Below are 24270 nucleotides of genomic sequence, written 5' to 3' on the forward strand. Positions count from 1 at the left end.
TCCCTGTGAGTATCCAGCAACAAAATACAGTATTACTTTGTATTTTATCAGAGTTTACATCACTGGTACCATCTGGTATTTATTAATTGACATTTTGACCCAACATGTTTTCTGAATTTCATCCTTGTTAAGTTGCATTGAAGGAATAAACCAGTTTCTCCACCCCTTCCCAGGCTGACGGGTAATCAGTGATTTCCAGGGTTCTTCGGTAGTGTGTGCAATGCTGTACTGAGTATCCTTGTACACATCTCCTCAAGCACATATGCGAGTGTTTCTCTAAGGAATTTTCCTAGGGGTGGAACTGCTGAGAAGTAGAATATGGTCTTTTCAACCTCACCGGATGCTGCCAAATTGTCTGCAGAGAGGCTCCTGCTGGTGATACCTGGCAGTTCTCATTGTTCTGCATTCTCACCAGAACTTGGGAGTATACGATTATTATCATTTTTTCCAATTTGAGGGCTGTAACATGGTATGTCACAGTAGTTTTTGTTTGTATTGCTCTGCTAGAACATCTTTTCATGTGCGTGTTGCCCATCTTAATACATGGCTGACAGCCATAGCAGCTCTGCTATGCTCCGCCTTGGGTGTGAATGCTGGGTTTGCCCCCTCACCTTCTGTGTGCCTCCATTTCCCTATCTGTAGAATGGGAATCAAAACAGCATACCCCTCACACGGCATTGTTGTGTGAGTGAAGTGAGTTAATAGCATCTTTTGCTACAATGGTGACTACTTTGACGAGTAAACAAGGGATTGATGTTGATACAAAGGCAGAAGTCAGGCTGGAGCATAACGCGATTCTCCCAGCATGTTAAGTTTTAAAAGTTTTGTACTGAGATATAAACCACGCACAGTGCAAAATCTTCAGATGTTCAGCTCAGTGAATCTTGACATACATACACACTTAAGTTATCACACCCAGGTCAAGATATACAACAGAACAGTACTCCAGAAAGTTAATGTTTTGAAGGGATCAGGGGCAAGCACTTTCTAGAAAGCTTAAGCAATATATGAAGACCTTAATGTAAAACCCTAAACCATGGAAACCCTAGAAGAAAACCTAGGCAATACCATTCAGGACATAGGCATGGGGAAAGACTTCATGACAAAAACACCAAACGCAATTGCAACAAAAGCCAAAATGGACAAATGGGATCTAATTAAACTAAAGAGCTTCTGCACAGCAAAAGAAACTAGCATCGAAGTGAAGAGGCAATCTATAGAATAAGAGAAAATTTTTGCAATCTACCCATCTGACAAAGGTCTAATATCCAGAATTTACAAGGAACTTAAACAAATTTACAACAACAACAAAAAAAGATAAACAACCCCATCAGAAAGTAGGCAAAGGATATGAACAGACACTTCTCAAAAGAAGACATACATGTGGCCAACAAAGATATGAAAAAAAGCTCATCATCACTGATCATCAGAGAAACGCAAATCAAAACCACAATGAGATACCATCTCATGCCAGTCAGAATGGCGATTATTAAAAAGTCAGGAAATGATAGATGCTGGCAAGGCTGTGGAGAAATAGAACACTTTTACACTGTTGGTGGGAGTGTAAATTAGTTCAACCATTGTGGAAGGCAGTGTGGCGATTCTTCAAGGATCTAGAACCAGAAATACCATTAGACCCAGCAATCCCATTATACCCAGAGGAATATAAATCATTCTACTTATAAAGACACATGCACACATGTTTATTGCAGCACTATTTACAATAGCAAAGACATAGAACCAACCCAAATGTCCATCAATGATAGACTGGATAAAGAAAATGTAGTACATACACACCATGGAATACTATGCAGCCATAAAAAGGAATGAGATCATGTCCTTTGCAGGGACATGGATGAACTGGAAGCCATCATCCTCAGCAAACTAACACAGCAACAGAAAACTAAACACTGCATGTTCTCCCTCATAAGTGGGAGCTGAACATTGAGAACACATGGACACAGAGAGGGGAACACACACACCAGGGCCTGTTGGGGAGTGGGGGGTGAGGGGAGGGAACTCAGGATGGATCAACAGGTGCAGCAAACCACCATGGCACACGTATATCTATGTAACAAACCTGCACGTTCTGCACATGTATCCACCACCCCCTTTTTTTTTGAAGGAAAAAAAGAAAAAAAAAAGAAAAAAGCTGAACATCTAACAGAAGTGCCTTCCACATATAGTGGTTTCCAGAACCATCCTGCTTTCTACTATGTTGAACTATTTGCTGAAGCTGTGAGCACCAACAAGGAAGCTGTGAAGACAATACACTGATGAAGAATGCTGCAGTTAATTTTTTTTTTTTTTTTTTTTTAAGAGACAGGGTCTCACTTTGTTGCCAGGCTGGATGGAGTGCAGTGCAATCATAGCTCAGCAAAACCTTGAACACTGTAACCTTGAACTCCTGGGCTCAGGCGATCTTCCTGCCTCAGCCGGCCAAGTAGCTAGGACTACAAGCATGCACTGCCACGCCCGGCTACTTAAAACTTTTTTTTTTTTTTTTTTTTTTTTTTTTTTTTTGTAGAGATGGGGCAGGGGGTCTCACTATGTTGCTTAGGCTGGTGTTGAATTTCTGGGCTCAGGTGATCCTCCTGCCTTAGCCTCCCAAAGTGCAGAGATTACAGATGTGAGCCACTGTATCTGGTCTGGATCCAATTTTTAATGTTCAGGAGAATGGTCTCTATTAGAAGCAGACACTTTCTAGAACCTGTATCCCAGAGAAGGGAGCATGAGCCATGAGGTTGCCCTAAAAAATTAACACAAAGTTGGGTGGCTTTTAAAACAACAGAAATTTATTCTCTGATGGTTCTGCAGGGCAGATGCCCCAAATTAGGACGTCAGCAGGGCCATGCACCCTCTGGAGGCTTTAGGGGAGAATTCTTTCTCACCGCTTCCAGCTTCTAGTGGCTCCAGGTGTTCCTTGGCTTATGGCAGCATCGCTGCAATCTCTGCCTGTTTTCACATGGCCTTCTCTCCTCTATGTCTGGGTCTCAAATCTTCCCCTCCTTTCTCTTTTGAGGACATCTGTCATTGGATTTAGGGCTCACCCACCCTAAATCTAGGATGATCTCCTCTTGAGATCCTAAACTTAATTACAACTGCAAAGATCTTTTTCCCAAATATGGTCACATTCACAGGTTCTGGGTCGCTGTCTTTTGGGGGACACACCATTCTACCCACTACAGGCAGCCAAGGTGTGAATCAGCTAAAGCCAGGTACAAATGCAGCAGAGATGGAACTGTGCCCACATTTCTACTGGGACTGGTGCTTCCATTAGTGCTCCAGTTACAAAGCCCCATAGGATTGCAGAAGTCTCTTAATCCCATTCTCCCTATGATCACTGTGACTTTTAGGGTGTGACCTGGCAGTGGGAAGTTTTTCAAAAATGCTTGGCAGAATGCCTAACACCCAGTAAGTGCTGTGGGATGCTTGCTAATATCCTTTGTCCATTTTTCTCTTAAAATTCAACTGAGGGCCAGACACTGTTCTAGGTGCTCAGGATCCACCAGTGAACAAAGGAGGCCCAAATGACTATTTTTATGGCCTTTATCTTCTAGCAGGGGGAGACGGACAAACGACGAACCTAACCATCCTGGGAGTTTCACAGAATGTTTGAAGGTGATCAATTCTACAGAAGACTAGAGCAGGGTAAGAGGATTCCACTCTAAACTGGATGGTTGGAGTGAGCTGCACTGAAGAGGTAACTTTTGGGCAAAGACTTAAGGGAGATGAAGGAGGGCATCAAGTGGATACCTGAGTGTCTGAGGAAGAGCAGAGGCGTCTGGCTGAAGCTGAGCATGTGAGAAAGAGTTGTTGGTGAGGATGCCAGGAGGTCACAGAGGTAAGGGGTGGGGTGGAGGTCACACGAGGCTTAAGAGGCCATTGTAAGGACTTGTGCCTGGACTCTGGGTGAGGTGAGCAGCTACCTGGCCAGTTTCCAGCAGCTGAGTGGCATGATCTGCTTTGGCTGCCATGTTGAGAAGAGCAGAAAGAAGTAAAGGTAGCATCAGGGGGTCCAGCTAGAAGGCCATTGCTGCCACACACGGGAGAGGGCAGGCAACACACACCAGCGTGGTGGTGGGGGCTCAGTGAGAAGTGCTCGGACTCTACATGTGTTTTGAAGGCAGAGCCCAACAAGCTCTCCTGACAGATTGGACATGGGGTGTGGGAGAGAAAGGTGTGAAGGATGACTCTAAGGTTCCTGGCCAGGGCAACTAGGCTGAAGCTACCACGAACTGAAATGGGGAAGATGGCAGGAGGAAGAGGTTTTGGGGGAAACGTTAGCAGTTCTGTTTTCACATGTTAACTTTTATTTCCAGTCCCAGCACCGTTTACTGAACATTCCACTCATAGGGATGTGTTACATCACCACCTTCTTACTATTCCAAGTCTCCACATCGATGCAGGTCTGTTTCTGGGCTCTACTCTGTTCCAAGTAAGTCTTGCTATATAGCAGGGCACGTTCTTCCTTGATATTCTCCCCCAAAATTGTGGCTATTTTTAAAACCTCCCTTTGAAATATGAGTATTAGAATTTAGAATCAGCTTGAGTATTACAATGAGCATGTGCAATTAGATAAGAAAAAGAAATCAGGTAACAGTAGTTTTTGCAGATGGCATGACTGTATCATTAGAAAACTGAAGAGAGTACACAGAAAAACTGTTAGAAATAAAAAGATAATTCAGTCAAGTAATGGGTATAAAATATGTAGAAGTTATTGGGCTACAGACAAACACAAACCACTTAGAGGAGATAAAAGAAGAGTCCATTTGTGATAGAATACAAAGACAAACAACAAGAAATGAAAACTTCAAGCCAAGTGACAAAATATTACACCTCAACTTCTCACTTGGGAAATGAATTATAAAGTATGTCCCAGCTTGGCATGGCATGGAAAAGAAGACAGGCAATCAGCTCATTATGGAAGTATTTTAGGCTTCAAACAATTTTCATATTCAGATCCCTTTTAATTTTTCTATCAAAAATGACTGAAACAAATGCCACACAGGTCAGCCTGCTAATATTTGTCCTGAATCTCATCCTTCAGTTACCACTAAACAAAATTTCAATACATCCAGTGTAACCCTGATTAACAGCTACATGTAATGCAGTGGTTCCTAGAGTACCCTATGATGCTCACTGGCAGCTGAAATTCCTACTCAGGTTTGTAATGTGACTATGCTTTTGACATGAGTAATTTCCTCGTATTAAATAAAAGCACCAGATCTGCTTATTGATAGCTTTTCAAATGTAAGCATTGGTCTTTCCATAAACTCTGCTGAGTTTTTATGTCACAGCAAGGGTTGGTGGCTTTTGCTTTTAAAAGCACACTAATCCTGCCTTCCTTGCGGCTAACAGCTCATTATGAGGCTATATATTCTTTTGTATCTTTCAACATTGATAGTATACCACCACAGTGCTGTGAATACTACAGGTGGCCAGTAATTGTTTGTATACCTTCTGGCTCACGCAACTGAATAACAATTTAACTTTTAAGTGGTTAAGTACATTCTTTTAGGTTTATATTATGTACTTTTAAAAGTCCTATGCGATTTGATTTAATCTATTTCTGTATGAAATAATGTTCTACATAAGCAGATCTTTAAGAAAACCTAATGTACTTAATTCATACTTTTATTCTTACACTTATCCCTGTGCATTATAATCATTGGCTTATGTTTCTGACCGCCCCTACCAGCTTGGGAGCTACTCACGGGCAGAGACCGCCTCTTCTTAATCTCGGCATCCCCCCAGTGCCTGCATGAGAACACTCAAGATTTGGTAGATGAAAACACAAAGTGCCTAGGGAGATAAAGACGTGTATAGGATCCTTCACATTCAGAAAATCCACATAGAAAGGATAAGTTATTTCTTTTCTGAATTCATGCCAATAGATCACAATATAGGCCAATTCCTGTCTCAAAGTAAAAACCCCTACCAGAGAATGAGCACTCCTCTCCAGGCCAGTTCCATTTTGCCAAGATCTATGAGAATAAGAGGGATAAATATATTCTACTAAGTTCTTCTAATGATGTACCCTCAAACTTGACCTGTCACATAATTATTATCATTGTTACCTTCATGAATTCAGAAATGAACTGCTCCAAATTCCTTGAATTTCAAGAATTTCTCCAAGTACAAATGGGTGAGAAGAGATTACAGGACTTCTACAAAAACTACCCGTACTTTCTCATTGCCAGTATTTTAAAAACAAGCCATGACAAATATGGAAAAGGTTTATTTTATAGGACAAACACAGTGCTCATCTATAAAATATTTTTTAATAAGGAACACCTCTCTTGTAAAAGCAGTTAGAATTCTGTAAGGATTATTATTTATTCTTTACTTGATATTCCAAAATGCTAGAACTACTGTTAAATAAACTCCCCCCATTTGCTTCTCAAATTCCAAACTAAACAAGTGAATGTTCTCAAGCCCTGGAATCTGTCACTTTCCAAAAGAATACACATTTCAACCATTACCAAATTGCAAAAGCCTTTCACGTGAGTAGCACAGACCTTGAAATGAGGGTGCCAGCTTGAAATGGGCACTTCTCCAGTGAGGAGGCAGGGCACAGACTGGCGTGTAGCCAACTGCCTGAGAGGAATGAACAATCTGAGAGAGAGGCCACAGCTATGGGACCCTGCTGTGGACAGCCTATTTCTGGCATTAAAGCTGGTGCTTATGCAAGACTGAACTGTGAGAACAGGTAGTCGACCACCCACACTGCAGGAAAATGTGCAAACCTTTACAAAGAACCATCACAAATACTGAATATTTATAATGCTTAGAATAAATCAACAAACTGAAGCACTGCTGAGCCTTTACAAACAGGCTGTTTTTCCTTCTGGTTTTGGATGGAGCAGAGGTGGGAGAATGGAAAGCCCAAGTGTGTCTTTAACAAAATGTAGAGTCTTTCACTTCAAAACTCATTGTTTCCATTTTTGTTTGATAAATGGCCAACTGAATTTACTACCATTGACAGAGTAATTATCTTTATTTTAGAAGTAAATACACTCAGTGAAAAGCAATCTGATGTTAGCTGACCTAGTGCATACACCTGAATGAGAGTAGCAAACATTTTCGTAACAGGATCATCTAAGTCTAGTCAATGTAAAGAATGTTCTAACAATGTCTGTATAATGAACAACTACTTCAAGTGATAAAAGGAAATCTCTGGCTATGAAAACTCAAATTTTCTAGAGCTTTAAATCAGCCTGCATTATAGTAAACAATTATATCACATTGGCAGAAGAATTGTAGCTTAACATCAAAACACATGGTTTAGTAATTTAAAAAAATTTAAATTAAGGTTGAGTTTAACAATAAGTGTGTTTTTAGAGTCTGATCTTTTTCTTCATGCTGTTAAAAAAAATCCTTACCAAATAATATTATCTAAGGCAAGCAGTTGACATTGCTATCTTTTAACAGTGCTACTTCACTTACTTGTTGCTTGATCCTGGGATTCCATCTAATGTAGTAATTCACCCAGAGTTCCAAGTGACGCATACTGGCAACTGGATATAAAACTCGATTGATTTCTTTAGTATAGAAGGGGTTTTTGAATTTTTCTTTATTACTGTTTATCAGTGACCATAAAGAAACAGTTCTTTCTGTAACTTTCTACAGAGAGAGAGAGAGAGAGAGAGAGAGAGAGAGAGAGAGAAAGTGGAAAGCCTAAGTAAAAACACACATAAATCCACAAGCCATTTTGCAGCCTGTAGCAATACAGCGCAGCATCAAATTGAATCATACATTTACATTATCCTCATAATAGCTCAAAAAGCCTCACGGGCCAGTGAGTGCTTGGCAGCCACTTATCGATATTTGCATAGGTAATGGCCTAGCTTGAGAGCCACTATTTCTGCCTGAAGACAGGGGTGCAGGATACTGTACCATTAAATGCAATTCACTGACCTAAGAAGAGTATTCCTGGCTAGGTAAAACATTTATGAACAGATAGGTAGTATACTCTTCTTAATTCAGTGAAAAGAAAAATTATCATAAGATCCCAATGACTTTTAAAACTTTTCTATTTGTTGGAACTATGAAATCTTAATCTGTGTCTACTTGACGGTAGGCATCTGGACATAGTTATTTTAATCAACCATCCAGATGTTTAATCTACATGTCAACATCCATATCTGTGAAAACATCTGGATAACTGACTACACGAAGTCTTCACTTTTTAGCCTAGTGTTGCCATCTCATAAAGATATTCACATTTGCATTGCTTTCTATTGCAGGCGTTTACAAAATTCTGACCATAAACTAGAGAGAGAAAAACAAAACAAAACAAAACAAAACAAAACAAAACACCAGAGCTAGGGAAATAAAAATACAAGAATTAAAATTACCAAAGGTACAATCTGAAATTTTCCCCAGTAATGACTTTAATAAGGAAAGAGCAATAAGCTCAAACTGGAAGCCTGAAAGAACATCCCAAAATAAATGGCTAAAGAAATTTCTTGGCCAGGCGCAGTGGCTCACACCTGTACTCCCAGCACTTTGGGAGGCTGAGGCAGGCAGATCACCTGAGGTCAGGAGTTGGAGACCAGCCTGGCCAACATGGTGAAGCCCCGTCTCTACCAAATATACAAAAATTAGCTGGTAGTGGTGGGGAGGCTGAGGCAGGAGAATTGCTTGAACCTGGGGGGCAGAGGTTACAGTGAGCCGTGATCGTGCCACTGTACTCCAGCCTGGGTGACAAGAGTGAAACTCCATCTCAAAAGACAAAAAAAAAAAAAAGAAAAGAAATTTATTAAACATATGTATTTCATTTCATGAATGACAGCATAATTTTGCCTTTCTTTGAATCCACCTAAAACCTCAGTTGTACCTTTTTGATGCCAAAATCTATATACCACATTGTATTTATTTGCATGTTACTGTTTTTATTTTTATATATGCACATAGTTTAAAAAGCCAAATAGTTTGACAAGGTTATGAAAAAAAGTGCTCTCTCTCACCTCTTTTCCCGGAAACAATTGTGTTTTTCCCCCCAGTATTATTTACAACTGACAAACAAAAATTGTATATATTTAAGGTATACAATGTGATGTTTTGATATATGTATGCATTATGAAATAATCACCGCAATCAAGCTAATTAACATGTCACCTCATCTAGTTACCAATTTTTTTTTTGTAGTGAGAATATTATTTTAGCAAATTTCAAATATACATTAACTATAATTACCATACTGCACATTAGGTCTTCAGTACTTATAACTGAAGGTTTGTATCTTTTGACCACTGTGTCCCCCTTTCCCTTACCCCTTCCCCAGCCCCTGGTAACTACCCTTCTACTCTCTATTACTATAGGTTCAAATTTTCTTAGATTCCACACATAAGGGAAATCATGTGGTATTTGTCTTTCTGTGCCTAGTTTATTTCACTTAGCATAATGTCCTCCAGATTTACTTATGTTGTTGCAAATGGTAGGATTTCCTTTTTTATGGCTGAGTAGTAGTCCACTGTATATAGGTACTATGTTTTCTTTATTCATCTGTTGATGGACACAGGTTGAGTCCATATCTTGGCTACTGTGAATAGTGCTGCAATATACATGAGACTGCAGATAACCTCTTTGACATGATTATTTCATTTCCTTTAGATATGTGCCCAATAGTGGGAGTGCTAGATCATATGGTAGCTATATTTTTACTTTTGGGGGAAGCTCTGTCATAGTTTGAATATTTGTTCTCTCCAAACCTCATGTTGAAATCTGATCACCAGGCTGGGCGCAGTGGCTCAACACCTGTAATCCCAGCACTTTGGGAGGCTGAGGCGGGTGGATCACTTGAGCTCAGGAGTTCGAGACCAGCCCGGGTAACATGGCAAAACCCCATCTCTACTAAAAATACAAAAATTAGCCGGCTGTGGTGGCGTGCACCTCTGGTCCCAGCTACTCAGGAGGCTGAGGTGGGAGAATCTTGCTTGAGCCCGGGAGGCGGAGGTTGCAGTGAGCCAAGATTGTGCCACTGTACTCCAGCCTGGGCAACAGTGAAACCCTGTCTCAAACAACAACAACAAAAACAAACAAACAAACAAACAAACAGAAAAAGAAAAAGAAATCTGATCCCCAGTTTTGGAGGTGGGGCCTAGTGGGAGCTGTTTGGGTCATGAGGACAGGGCCCTCATGAACAGATTGATGCTCTCTCTTAGGTGTTTGTTGTCACTCTATATTAGTTACCAAGAGAGCTGGGTTGTTACAAAGAGCCTGGCACCCTCTCCCTGCTCTCTTGCTTCCTCTTTCACCATGTGATCTCTACATACTGGCTCCCCTTTACCTTCTGCCATGAGTGGAAGCAGCCTGAGGTTCTCACCAGAAACTAAGCAGATGCCGGCACTATGCTTCTTGTACAGCCTGCAGAACTGTGAGCCAATTAAACCTCTTTTCTTTATAAGTTACCCAGCCTCAGGTTTTCCTTTATAGAGCACAAAATGCATACATTTAATGTAATTCCTACTCTTTGAGGTCAAACACAGTGTCTTACAAGCTAATCATATTTTTATATTTCATGGCAGACTACATACATTTTGGCAAGCCTAATATATAACAACAACAAAAAATTAGCATTTTAACTCACCTGCCTTTCTCGAGCAGATTCACAGTTGAATAAGAAAGTACCAAATCGGCAACTATACAGATGATCCAAAATTATAATCAAAAATTGTTCATTGAATTCAAAAGCTGTAGGGAACTAAACAAAAGCAAGCAAACAAAGCATGAAAAACTGGGACTGAAACTTTATAAAAGTAGAAAGATACACCTTAGAAGTAAACAAATGCTGCCACATTGTAGGGCTCTAGAAAGGACAGCAGAGGCTGTAATCTGCACACATACTACAGTTGTTCTTTTTTTGGCAGTATATATAGGACTGAGCACTTTAAGTGTTAAATAAAGCAATAAAGAGGAAAAGGAGATAAACAGGCTGATTTTCTGGGCTCTCCTGCAGGTACAGTGTGGTTTAGTTATTCAAGGTATTATGAGATAGCAGACACAGCTATATAGAAGTGTCAGTGTAAAATATATATAAACGACAACTTGGTACTGTCAATTCATTGATCTTCCACTAGTAGAGATAACAGTTAAATATTTAATTTTTAAAACTTTTTAAGGGAAAATCCCAGATATATCAACAGTAGCAGGAATAAAAAGGTGAACACTCATGTACCTGGCTTCTGCAATTATTCACACATGACCAGTCGTGCTTCATCTCTATCTCTACCCTGTATTATTTTGGGGTCAAATCCCAACCATTATATTAAAATGTTTAATTTAAACATTAAGTCGAATGTATTTTCATCCCACATATTCCTTACCTGTTTTGACATTTGCCACACACAATCAATAAACTGGAGAAAAATAGGAGAACGGTCAGCATCGGTGTGGTTTTTATCACCATGACCTATTCGCTGAAATAAATTGATGAAGATAATTTGTTTTAATTAATGGGTACAAAACTGAGAAAGCATATAACACAAAATGTGACAATACAGTTCAGCAATCTGCCTTCTAAATGCCAAGTTTCTCAGAGAGGAAATAATATATACTTCCATGGCAATATAGGCAATGTAAGGTTTCAAAATAATGGAAATTAAGCATATAAACGTCTGTAAAATACCAATAAAAATTGCCAAAGAATCATCATCCTAGGTGATTGTTACAATTATTTCATATAATTGGAATTTTGTATGAGTCCTAAACAGCTATAGATAGAATGGACATGATTATCCTACATAGTATGTTAGCAATACACTCAACCTAGTTCTTTCAGTTGCAAAGAGAACAATCCTAAAGTTTCGAGACTTAAAATCATGTCCAAAAGGTATGATTATTAGAATTAAATGTTCTTTCTCTCTTAAAAACAAGAAAAAACCAAAAAATCTCACAATGTATTCATTTACTAAACAATGATTCTTTCTATGGCTGGGTGTGGTGGCTCACGCCTGTAATCCCAGCACTTTGGGAGGCTGAGGCGGGCGCATCACGAGGTCAAGAGTTTGAGACCAGCCTGGCTAACATGGTGAAACCCCATTTCTACTACAAATACAAAAAATTAGCTGGGCATGGTGGTGCACGCCTGTAATCCCAGCTACTCGGGAGGCTGAGGCAGGAGAATCGCTTGAACTCAGGAGGTGGAGGTTGCAGTGAGCCGAGATCACGCCATTGCACTCCAGCTTGGGCAACAAGGGCGAAACTCTATCTCAAACAAACAAACAAAACAAAACAAAAACACAATGATTCTTTCTACTTGAAAATGTTATTCACACTATGAAACCTGGGTGAAGGCTAAAAGGATACATAGCAGTGTTTCTGAAAGGGTAGCCTACGGATCTCCTTCATGAGAATCACTGGGGAGCTGGGTCAAAATGTGTATTCAAAGGGCATCTGGAAATAAGACCTAGGAATATGAATTATAATAGGTTCTTTTGATGATTTCATTTAAAAAAATTCTTGGGGGGTTATTTTTTAAAACTTATTTTATTTTTATTTTCGAGAGAGAAATTTATATACATTGACTGTGTACAATATGTTTTGAAGTATATATACATTGTAGAATGACTGAATATACCAATTAGCATACACATTATTACCTCACAGTTACCATTTTTGTGGTAAGAAAACTTTACATCCATTCTTTTAACATTGTTCAAGAATATATTAACTATAGTCACCATGTTATACAATAGTGCTTTTGAACTTACTCATTTCTTGATGATTTAAAAAATGCATATCAGAAATAAAAGCCTCAACTAAAAGTCTATAAAATATATTTGACTCTAATAGCTATATTATTTGAGAAAGAATTGTCTATCTTCCTTCTCTTAGGAAATTTCAACGTAAACATTTCCATGAAGATTCTTTGTATTACTTTCAAGTGAAACTGCGAACAGTGCAGATGGATAAACATGTCACTTTTTAAAAAGACTTTCGCTACCCAAGGCATCATGCATTTTCAAACTCGTAAAGTTTTTATTACACTCCTCAGATTTTCATTGTAATATTGAATATGTAACTTAACAACTAGTTTTAAAATCGCGAATGGTAGTGATCTATTTTTAGAAATTAGCTTTGCTTACTTACAGATGCAAATTTATGTCCAAAACTTATCCATTCTTTTTGCACCAATATTTCAAACCCTTCAATGCTCCGATAGAAGCTATCCAACATCAGCATGGCCAAGGATGTCAGCTGAGCAGTCCTGTCCCATCCGTCACTGCAATGCACAAGCACCGAACTCTTCCCTGAAGAAACTTTGTCTGCTACTTGAATGGCTCCTGTCAAAACGAGCTGACAAAGAAAAATATGTGAGTCAGTAGGGAGCTATAAGATACTGCTTAAATTTGATAGTTTTTAAACTTAGAAAAAGCCATGCTTTAAAATATTAATGTCCAGAACAAAGATTTATCAAAATGAAACACTAAGAGCTGCAGGATCTGTTGATTATCCTCTACAGACACTGCATTTGAATGTGCGTAGGTATTAAAAAACAAACCCAAACAAACCAAAAGCCAAACTGCATCCCAAACTTATTTTCATGGATGCGACTGTGATAGTGTGCTAGGGCTGTCATAGAGTACCACAAACTATGAGGCTTAAACAACAAAAATACATTGTCTCACAGTTCTGGAGGCTAGAAGTTTGAGACCAAGGTGCTGGCAGTGCCACGCTAATCACTAGAGATCTTTTCCAGGTCACTCTTCTAGCTTCTGGTTGTTCCTTGGCTTGTGGCAGCAAAACTTCAATCTTCACATGGCAGTCTCACTGTGTGTGTGTGTCTGTGTCCAAATTTCTTTTTATAAGGACACTAGTCATAACAAAGTAAGGGCGCACACTACTCCAGTACAGTTTCATTTCAACTAAACATGTCTGCAAAGACCTTATTTTCAAATAGGGTCACACTCTGAGGTACGGGGGGTCAGGACTTCAACATATAAATTTTTGAGGGACAAAAATTCAACCCATAACAGTGATCAGATTAAAAAAAAAATCACTGACCCAACAGGTTGCATCTAGACTGTAAAAGTCTGATACAGTGAAATCCACCTTTTGACCTTTAAATTGGCAATATATCAACTCTTGTTTGGCTCATAAACAGTAGGGTACTTAAAGCATTCTAATAAAAATTTGAGACTTAGAAGTATCAATAAATTTATGTATACAATGGGTTATTGCTATGATGTCATTTTTTGATGATTCATGCATTTACAGAAATATACTTTATAAACTATGGAATATACCCATCCTGAGTGTGAGTGCAATAAGATTTAGCAAATTTATACAGTTGTGCAGTTATCACCATAATGTAGTTAGTTGTAGAACACCCACATTACCCAAAAAGTTTACCCGTGCCATCTAAGGTCAATCCTTCTCCCACCTTGAGCCCCAGGCAACCATTGATTTGCTTCCTGTCCCTATAGTTTGCCTTTACTAGAAATTTTACATAAATAGAATAATGCAATAGGTGGCCTTTTGTGACTGGCTTCTTTCACTTAGCATCATGTTTTCAAGGTTGATCTGTGTTGTAGCATGAATCAGTACTTCCTTCCTTCTCATGGTCACATACCCTTCCATTGTATGTAGATAGACCACATGTTATTTATCCATTCATCAACTGACAGACATTTGGTTGTTTCTAGCATTTGGTTACTATGAATAGTGCTGGCGTGAACTTTTGCATACACATTTTTTGAAGGGACACAGTGTTTTTATTTCTCTTGGGTAAAATATCTTGGAGTGAAATGGTTGGATCATATGGTGAATGCATGTTTAATTCTTAAAAGAAACTGCCAAACTATTTTCAAAAGTGGTTGTACCATTTCACATTCCCACAATGTATGAGAGTTCCTTCTTTTCACATGTGTATCAACAATTTGTATATATTATGTTATTTTGGGTTGGTTTTTAAAAGACTTCTTCCATGGAGCTTCCAAAATTCTAGCAGCCATGCAACAGACATCTGTTACAGTCATTTTACCCAATTCAAGGAAATGGAAATGGAAATGGAAATTCGTTTATTTTAACTAATTCATGGAAAAGGCAGACCAAGTGAAAGATCCTATGTATGAGGGTTGAAAAATTACCTACTGGATACAATACTCACTATTCGGGTGATAGGTAAACTAGAAGCCCAAACCTCACTATGCAATATATCCATGTGACAAACCTGTACATTTACCCCTTGAATCTACAAAAATAAAGAAATGTAACTTCATTAGTTTTACATATACAATGTAACTAAAGATAAGTGGATAAAGTAGTGCCAAGAAGGAAAGGTTAAGGGACCTAAGGATGCCCGGCACATCAATTAGCTGTACAAAATCCATTACTCCTAAAATGACTAGAGCTGTTTATTTCTTCAAGCATTTTAAGTATTCTCCTTGAAATTCTGTTTACAATTTTCATTTGAAGTACTTCTGAAGAAACGGCTGTTGAGAAGCAACGGTAATATACTAGATCACTTGAGTCCAATTTAATGAAGTTGGGGTTCTAATGCATTTTTACAGAGGGCAACTCTCACTCGAGATACTTCCCTCACTTATAATAATAAAAAAAAAGGATTCAATCTCAGCCAATTATTTTGAAAAATTAGTTGTGTTCCAATTAAGTATTAATTCCCACAATCACTTCTGACAGAAACAGCTATAATTATCTAATAAAACTAAACCAGAGTTTTAAAAACACATGACCAAAAACTTAAATAATCTGATGGACTCGTGACTGATGAAAGAAATGACAGCCATCAAGCAGTATACATCACAGTAGTTAAGAGCACTGGCTCTATGGCTGAAGACCTGGGCCTGAAACCTCATTCCACTTTTGGTATCTCGTGCTTTGGGCCAATTGAGTAACCATGGTTTCTTTCTCTCTACTGTGATGAAATGAGCAATATCCCTACTAGCTTGTCTTGGGCTAAACGATGCTCCCCATAAAGTGCTGACATTGAGCACAGGCTCAATGACGGCTAGCTGCCATCCAAGAAGGCCAAAATAACATGATACTTTAAAAGAAGAAGGACTATACGGAAAGAGTACTGTATTGAAAAGGACAAAGAGAAAACACAAGCTCCAGACACTACAGAGTCCTCCTTCCACCCTGCTGGGGCTGTCAGTGAACGGGAATGATGATTTGAGAGGCATGCTAAGGATGGTGATTTTCTCATTGCAAAAGGCTTGCCCTGGTTTCATACACTGAGTGGTGACACCATTTCACCAGATTACAGGTTAGTGATGGCCACTCCACCTGTCAGCAGACCCAGGGCTATAAAATAGTATAGGAGGCTGAATAATGGTCACCAAAGATGTCCAGGTCCTAATCCCTGGAACCTGTGTATACTATCTCACATGGTAATAGGGACTTTGTGGATGTGATCAAGTTAGTGATTTTGAGATGACAGATAATTCCGGATTATCCAGGCGGGCCCTAAATTACATCACACAAATCCTGATATGAGAGAGGCAGAGGGAGATTTCATACAGACAGAAGAGGGGAAGGCAATGTGACCACAGAGGCAGAGGATGGAATGATGTGCCCACAAGAAGCTGGAAGAGGCAGGGAATGGATTTTCCCCTTGTTCCATCCAGTATTCTAGGTCCAACTCAAGGCTATCTGCAACTCTGCTCCACTGTTTGAATTGCTATGGTGTGACTGATGCCTGAGAAGCCCCGAGTCAGATATCATTACGGGTTTCCACCTGGACTCCAGTCTCCTGGTACCTCCTTTGGCTTCTGTACAGAACAATGACAGTTTCTTTCATTTCTTTCATATCCCCTTTGCTATAGACAAAACTATAAAACCTTAGAGAGGCCTCTTAAAACATTTCCCACATTTCTTAAGTGCTAACTGCCATACTTCATCTTTTGCAGATGGCCTTACCTCCTAACTTCCTCAGACATCTGAGCCATTGAACAAGACCTCCTTTCACCCAGTCTCTCTTCCTTCTATCTAGCTCAGAGTAGCAGCTGAGCCACCTTGCCAATAACTCCTGTACGTGTGCTCTCTCTCTTTTTTAAAAAAATCTTTTCCTCTTATTTACAAAAGTAATATATATTCCCTGGGGAAAAAATGGAGAAAACATAGGCCTATTACTCAGAAAGAATAATTATTCACATATTGGTGGATACTTTTCTAAACTCTGTATGTGTGTGTGTTTAAAACTTCTCTTGTACATTTAGGTGGTTTCCAATGCTTATCCACTTTTTGTTTTTTAAAGAGATGGGGACTTCTTCTGTCACCCAGGCTGGAATGCAGTGGTACAATCATATTAATAGGTCACTGCAGCCTGAAAATTCCTGGGCTCAAACAATCTTCCTGCCTCTGCCTCCTGAGTAGTTGGGACTACAGTTGTGCACCACCACAACTATTTTTTGTTTGTTTGTTTGTCTGAGTTTTGTAAGAAGCAGGGTCATACTATGTTGCCCAGGCTGGTCTCAAACTCCTGGGCTCAAGCAATCCTCCCGCTTTGACCTCCCAAAGCACTGGGACTACAGGCATGAGCCACCATGCTGGCTCTGTTTTTCCACTATCATGAGCATATTTTCAGACCTGTGTGATTATTTCCCTTAAAAAAAAAAATCCTGAAGTAAATCTTTTCTCTTCGTCTACAAAACAGGCTAAAGCTTCCCATGACTTGAAAAGCCCTTCTCATAGTCATATGATCCTCAACACTTCCCCCTTCCTTAACTCCCTCTCTTTTTAAAAGAACAGTCGATATTCATTACCTCTATTTTCTCACTCACGCCCACCACATCACTGGACAACCCCAAGGTCATAAAGGACCTCGTTAATAAACCTCCTTCAAGTACCACTGACCCTTTCTTCTTAAGACCCTTTCTTTACCTTCCAATATCCTCCTTTGATGTCCATTTCTCTCATATGCCTCCTTCACTGAGCTCCACTTCTTACCTCCTGCCCTGAATACAAACAGGCCCAAAGCTCCACTCAAAGTCCTTTGATCTTTTCCCCACACATCCTCTCAGAAACTACATTAAAGGGCTTTGCTTGCATTTGTTGCCCAATAGCTGACTGCCCAACCGACATCTCAGTGTTAAGTCTCTATTTTGGGTTCTACTTTGCAGAAAGCCTGCCTGTTAGACACCACCAGGTGGATGACCCACCACTACCCCAAATGCATGGTGTTTCTCTTGACCAAGGTCCCAATCAAATCTTATTTTTATTTTGCCTGACTTTCATTTTTTTATGAATTTGTCATCCTCACCAATGAATTGTGAAAAAAAAAAAACAAAAAAACAAAACAACTAATTGTGACAACTAAATATGTGATACCTCGATGGGAGGGATCCTGGAACAGAAAAAGGACATTAGGTGAAAGCTGAGAAAATCCAAATAAAGTATGAACTGCATTAATAATGAGTTAATAATGTATAAATATTGGTTCATTAGTTGTGACAAATGTACCGTACAATGTGACATGCCATAGTTGTGAGCATTGTAAGATGTCAATAAAGAGAAAAACTGGGTTGGGTACATGCGAACTTTCTATAGTACTTTTACAATTTTTCTGTAAATTGAAAACTATTGTAAAATAAACAGTTTTATTTTGTTTTTTATGTTAGACCTTGTGAATGGGAAAATGGTATAAGACTTTAAGGAGGTTCACATATGATTGAAGAGATGATAGGTATGTGTAAAAAGAGACAAAATGTATAGCAAAGTCAGTGGAAGGAACATTCCCTTTGAGATTCGGTGGGATTTGATCTGGTCCTTGAAGAAAGTGGAAGGATGGGGAAATCCATTCTAGAGAAAGAGGACGACCTAGACAAAGGCCTAGAAACAGGTGTTAAGTGAGATGGAAATAGGAAGAGTAAGGATTTCCGTAGTTGCAGGTTAATCTACAAACCTGCAGAAGCCAGAGGAACAGGGCCGTGACTGTCAGGTTAGGCTGTTGGGAGCCCCCAGAGGTTTTGGAATAGCAGGATATTTTAGCAAAATGTTCTCTGTCAGCTGCTTATAGAATAGATAGGAGAGGGAAGGAAGAGAAAACAGAACCATTTTAAGAGTGCAAAGACAGGGGTAGTAATGGCCTAGTGTGAATAATGCCAGTGTGAGGGTGAGGGGACTATGAGAGTGACAGAAATGTTTCCAAGGAAGGGCCTGTGGTACTTTATGATTAGCTAGGTGCAGGAGCTAAAGAAATGTAGGATGATACCAAGAGGGTGAGCCTGGCTAGCTGAGAAAAGCATGCCACCATTTGCAGATGAAGGGTAAGTTGGAAAACAAAATTTGACTAGAGAATGTATCTTAATAATTCACCTATACATTAAAGCTGACTTTTTGTTTGTTTACAGAACTAAAGGGTTTCTAAAAGTGTTAGTTCCCTCAGATCGCTTCAAGTACTTTTTAAAAAGTGGAGGATTATTGATGCCTTTATCAGGATTGAAAATAATAAAACACAAAATCAATTCTTTAAAATAAGTCATTTGAGATTAGTTTCAAAAAAAAAAAAGAAAATAAAAAAATACTGACCACCTCTATCTAGGTCCAAAGACATTATATCCAGTAATGGTTAGATAATAAATTGGCTATTCGTAAACAAACCTGCATGAAAGACTGAATGACTTAATACTGAAAGATGGAAAGAGATGTCTTTGCACACTCTAAATATATTCCGCAGTGATGATGTGAAATCTTTAATTTAGGTAAGCAAATTATAAAGCAACATAAAACTGTCAAATGTGGTCCTATACTACAAAGTTTCTCTCTCAATGTCCATTTTTTTAAAGGAATTAAAAAATATCTCCATTCCACCAAACAATTACATTCTTGTTTATATATGCAAATATTTTAACAAAATATACTTGCCTTGATATGTTCTAACCAATGAGTAGACTCCAAACTGGACAACCAATGAGATTCTTCTACATTAGGATAAACAATGTCCTTCACTTTTTTTAAAGATTCCCGCATAACATGAATATTATGAATGTCTAAGAAGAAAAGTTCGGCGTTATGATATGCATCATCACTTTCATATCCTCCTCCTGTTGCCTAAGAAACAACATGAAATACAAACAATCAGTTGAGTTTTCTATTTCATTAGAAACTTACACAAATATTTCTAAAGTTATTTGTCCTCCAAATAACCTCAAATCCTCCAATTTAAATGAATAATTGATGTGACTTGACTTCCTAGCCAACAATAAGTCTCAAAAACATTAGTCATACTTTAAGCTGAAAAAAAGACAGAAGGCTGGCAATTTCCTGGGGAATCTGTATTCCTAAGGAAAAAAATCATCCTCAAAATGCTCTATAATTAATAGCTCTTCTTCCGGATCTGGAAAGGCAAAAGTAGGTTGTGAAAGGTCCTCGTCCTCCATTAGTTTTGTATCTCTAATAGTACTCTTCAGGGGGAAGGGGGGAGGCAGCCAGACTGAGGCAGCAGCAGGCACCTCTGGCTCTGTAACAGCACTCACGTAGGACGTGATGCATTAGAGGAAAACAACAGGCCTTGGAGTCAGACCCAGGCTGATAGCTCAGCTTCAGCTTCTCCTTGCCATGTGATCTGGGACAAGGCACTTAACATTTCTGAGCCTCAACATCCTCTCCTGTAAAATAGAGGATAATATTACCTAGGTCTCATACTATTAAAGGAACCACACTCTATTATAATAGCTAATGCCAGCCACTATTTAATGAACTCCTATGACATCCCAGGTACTGTGACTCTTGCTTTACATAATTTTATCTCTTCAGCAGTGCTGCAAGATAGGTATTACTATCCCCATTTTGCCAATGAGAAAACAGAAACCCAGAGATGCTAGTTAACTATCCCCTAAGTCACATAGGTAGTAAGTGGCACTTAAATCTATGTCTGGCTTCAAAGCTCACACTTTTTCTACTAAACGATGACTGTTTCTCTGCTATGCAAACACCAACGACAGAGCGCTGCACATAGTGAGCTCTGAAAGAATAAAAGATTTCAAGAGGAGACAAGATGGCTATCGCCTACTGCAGCACCTACAAGTATTAAGTTGCCAGAGCAGGCTTTGGTTCATCTTCACAGCATGTGAAGAGTGCCCATTTTCCACACTGACAAAGAGATGCTATGGTTTCATTTAGGAATCCGGCTGCATTCTGCTTAAATGTTTTGAAATGGCATAGAACACGTGGCCTTTGGCCCTTTAAGAAAAAGTTCAACAGTTCTGAGACTTGCAAAGAAAGCAATATTATACTAACTCCAGAGTGCCTGTAGGAACAGAACAGGGAAACATCTGCCTGGGGCTGTAGAGGAAAGGAGAAGTCACCAGACAAATGTGCCATAGCTACAATATGCCTATTTTCTCTTTATTAATAACAATGGTAGGAATATAAGCTTGTAGCCATGGGTAGAAGGGCCAAAGAAACTTAGGTTTAGTTTTTTGTTTGTTTTTTTCCCCTGGAGTTAGTCACAGAGAAAGGTTTCCTGCAGAAGTAAGGCTACCATCCATTTAGGTTTCAAACCTGGAGACCTATGTTTAAAGCCAGAAATCTTGGTCTCCAAAGACTCTAGGCAAGAAAATACACCTAGGCAGAAATATTTCTTTAGAGTTTGCTCTAAATAGTATCACTAGTAAGTAGACAGTAAACATTCACAGTGTTGTTTTAAAAAAGTTATTAGCTAATAAATAAGCGATTCATTATTTAAGTGGGCCACTTTCTCCTCTTCCTGCTTCTCTACACATGCAGTTTTTACATAGTTGTGGTGATTTTCAAAGAGATTCTTGAAACTGGAGTTCTCTTCATAAATAACCGAAAATAAGTGAAAAAATAAAAGGAAAAATATACTTTATTACTCATCGCTAATGTTTCTGGTAAAAACAGACATTAGCACAGTTCCACATTAATTCATCACGATGTACTGCCACAAAAATAGAAGCGGCTTGCTGCTAGATCTCACCGATCCTTGGATTTTGTTTAATTTAAAATGACGTGCTGTTGCTTGTTGCATCTGGGGATGTAAATTTCTAAATATCCGTAAGGGAGGAACAATTAGGCCAAGGAGAACAGAAGATCAGAAAGGGCAACAATCAATTAGTCAAGCACACACTGAGTTCCTGAAAGTTCAAATTCTACATCTCTGGTTACTTTTGAAGTATTCTTTCTGGTTTTCCTTTCTTCAACAAAAAAGAACAATGTAGATTACCTAGAACGATGATGTAAAGGTCTACGGGCCTGTTGCTATGGATATAGACGACTAGCAGAGAGACACAGCAGAGGGAGGGGGACACAAGTGAGCTTTTTAAAAGAATGACAGAGATCTGTAAAGCTTAGGCTTTTTCCCTGATATTTTCCTTCCCTTGACTCCTAAGAGGACTAGAAATGGAGGCTTGTTTCCTGAGTGTTAAAAAGGCCTTCAGGAATTCTATTTCTAGAATGAGCTTTAGAGTTAATTAGTGTATCCATTTCATGCATTTTAATATTCTAAAATATTCTTTGTAAATACTTCATTGTAATGCTATATCATATCTATTTCAGGCTAAATATGTACATGAAAATATTGCATTATATATATATATGTATTCACTCTGAATTATATATGAAAGATAATAGTAACAGAGATATATAAAATTAAGGACAATCCAAGAAGACATTTAGATTTAGATTTCATTTCCTGAATGTTTCACTTACGATTCCTAATTTACTTGTCAATTTAGCTTACTGATTGCTTCACATATAATTTCAAAATCATCTCTGGACCAAAAAACAACCATAGTAACAAACAGCTGGTTCAAAAGCATGCATGGGGATGGGGAGGTGGCCCAGGATTAAACATGTAGGACAGAAGATCCGTGCGCAAATAATGAAGAGTTGAGCTGTGCATGCGTGCAGTCTGACACATCCTAGTGCAGACAGACATCACAGATTCTATTGGGAAGCTGCTGCACCTATCTGAGCTGCTCAAGAACTTGTTTTGCTTTCTGGTTCTTATGTTCTGAATAATTGAAGATGCTAGACAAATAACCTCAGGATAAGCAATGTATTAAATATGATGAAATTTAAGCCTACAGCAGATGAGAAACAATAAATCTGAAAGCTGGAATAGGAGTGAGCAATTTAGGGCAGGCCCCTTGTGAGCATTTCAAAGTGACAGCAATGATGGGAGGAGAAGGAAAAGAAAAACAACAAAAAAGAGAAATAGAACGTAAAATGCACACCAATCTGGGGCCATTTAGCATAGGAGCAAACAGCCATACACCTTGCAGCAGCTTCTGAAGGCAGCACTGTGCAGTCACTGATGTTCATGATGACCCTAATCAATTTTAAGTGCATTCAGCATATTCTGCTTACAGCAAAAAGTCAATTGAGACAGACTTCTTTGAAAATGGTCAACTTTGTGTATATGTTTGTGCTTGGAAAACTCACATACGTGGATTTACTCATTTCTTGAATTATCTTATGTAAATGAGAATATACATATGTGAATATATATGGGTATGGGGGAGGGAGTGTTTGGGTAGCATACAAATTTAGTATTTTAATAATTACAGCTTCCCATAGCTCCTTACAGATGCCTCAATAGTGTACACAATGAGGGATCATCCACAGCTGAAAGGGCTTTAAAGAGAATCTAACTTTTTCCTGCCAAGGTCCTGGCCAAAACCCAACTTCATAGTCTAGACATGCCTATTTACCTAAAGTTTATTTGCATTTGATTTTGATGTATTCAATTTTGTTTAAGTTTTGTGATTACAACTACTTTATATCTAAGAGAACTGGTTTTCTTAACTATTAATTTAAACCCATGTGTTTCTATACCATGGCAAAAACATTCACAGAAAACACTGCATTCCATATGTAAGCTAAGTGTCCAGCACATCACTAAGTCCACTCACCTTGTTGGCCACTGCATTTACGCTGGGTCTTGCATCATAGATGGTGAGTTTGGAAATCTGTTTATTAGTCTCCCTGATAACATCGAGATATTTCTCATCATCTTTATTTCGTTTCCCACTCATACCGACAAGAGGCTGACTGCAACGCACAATGACTGTCTTATTTTCTGGATGAATCCATGACAGCACCTATGGTTAGGTCAGAAAGTTTAAGCTATCAAGAAAGCCAATCTCCAAGCAAACAATTAAAACTGCAAACCATAAAGCACTGATAGTTATCAAGAAGTGAATCTGACAGTGCTAAAATAGAATACTTGTTCAATTGCAATCTCACTGTGTGCGTGTGCCCAGAGACATGCATTTAATAATATAACTCAGAAACAAGTAAAACTACCAGTCTTTTCTTAATTAGCACCACATCCAATAG

The 24270-nt window shown here is 38.8% G+C and overlaps 1 protein-coding gene and 1 long non-coding RNA gene across 6 annotated transcripts in view; one reads left to right on the top strand and one right to left on the bottom strand.

Annotated features, from left to right (window-relative positions):
- Positions 1 to 7552, top strand: part of LOC139360599 (uncharacterized) — a 28933-nt gene extending 21381 nt beyond the window's left edge. The window contains exon 2 of the long non-coding RNA XR_011618103.1: positions 3561 to 7552. This is a non-coding gene — a long non-coding RNA (uncharacterized lncRNA). The remainder of the gene's footprint in view (positions 1 to 3560) is intronic.
- LOC105495893 (myotubularin 1) overlaps positions 1 to 24270 on the bottom strand; it is a 107416-nt gene that overhangs the window by 2126 nt on the left and 81020 nt on the right. For all 5 annotated transcript variants that reach the window (XM_011765804.3, XM_011765808.3, XM_011765803.3 and 2 more), the window contains exons 9-14: positions 23844 to 24032; positions 19834 to 20019; positions 13096 to 13302; positions 11331 to 11423; positions 10595 to 10708; positions 7450 to 7626 (exon numbers count right to left, since the gene is read on the bottom strand). In XM_011765804.3, the coding sequence (XP_011764106.1) occupies positions 7450 to 7626; positions 10595 to 10708; positions 11331 to 11423; positions 13096 to 13302; positions 19834 to 20019; positions 23844 to 24032 (966 nt within the window). The remainder of the gene's footprint in view (positions 1 to 7449; positions 7627 to 10594; positions 10709 to 11330; positions 11424 to 13095; positions 13303 to 19833; positions 20020 to 23843; positions 24033 to 24270) is intronic.

The sequence above is a fragment of the Macaca nemestrina genome, chromosome X (genome assembly GCF_043159975.1).
Source record: "Macaca nemestrina isolate mMacNem1 chromosome X, mMacNem.hap1, whole genome shotgun sequence".
In the NCBI taxonomy this organism is placed as follows: Eukaryota; Metazoa; Chordata; class Mammalia; order Primates; family Cercopithecidae; genus Macaca; species Macaca nemestrina.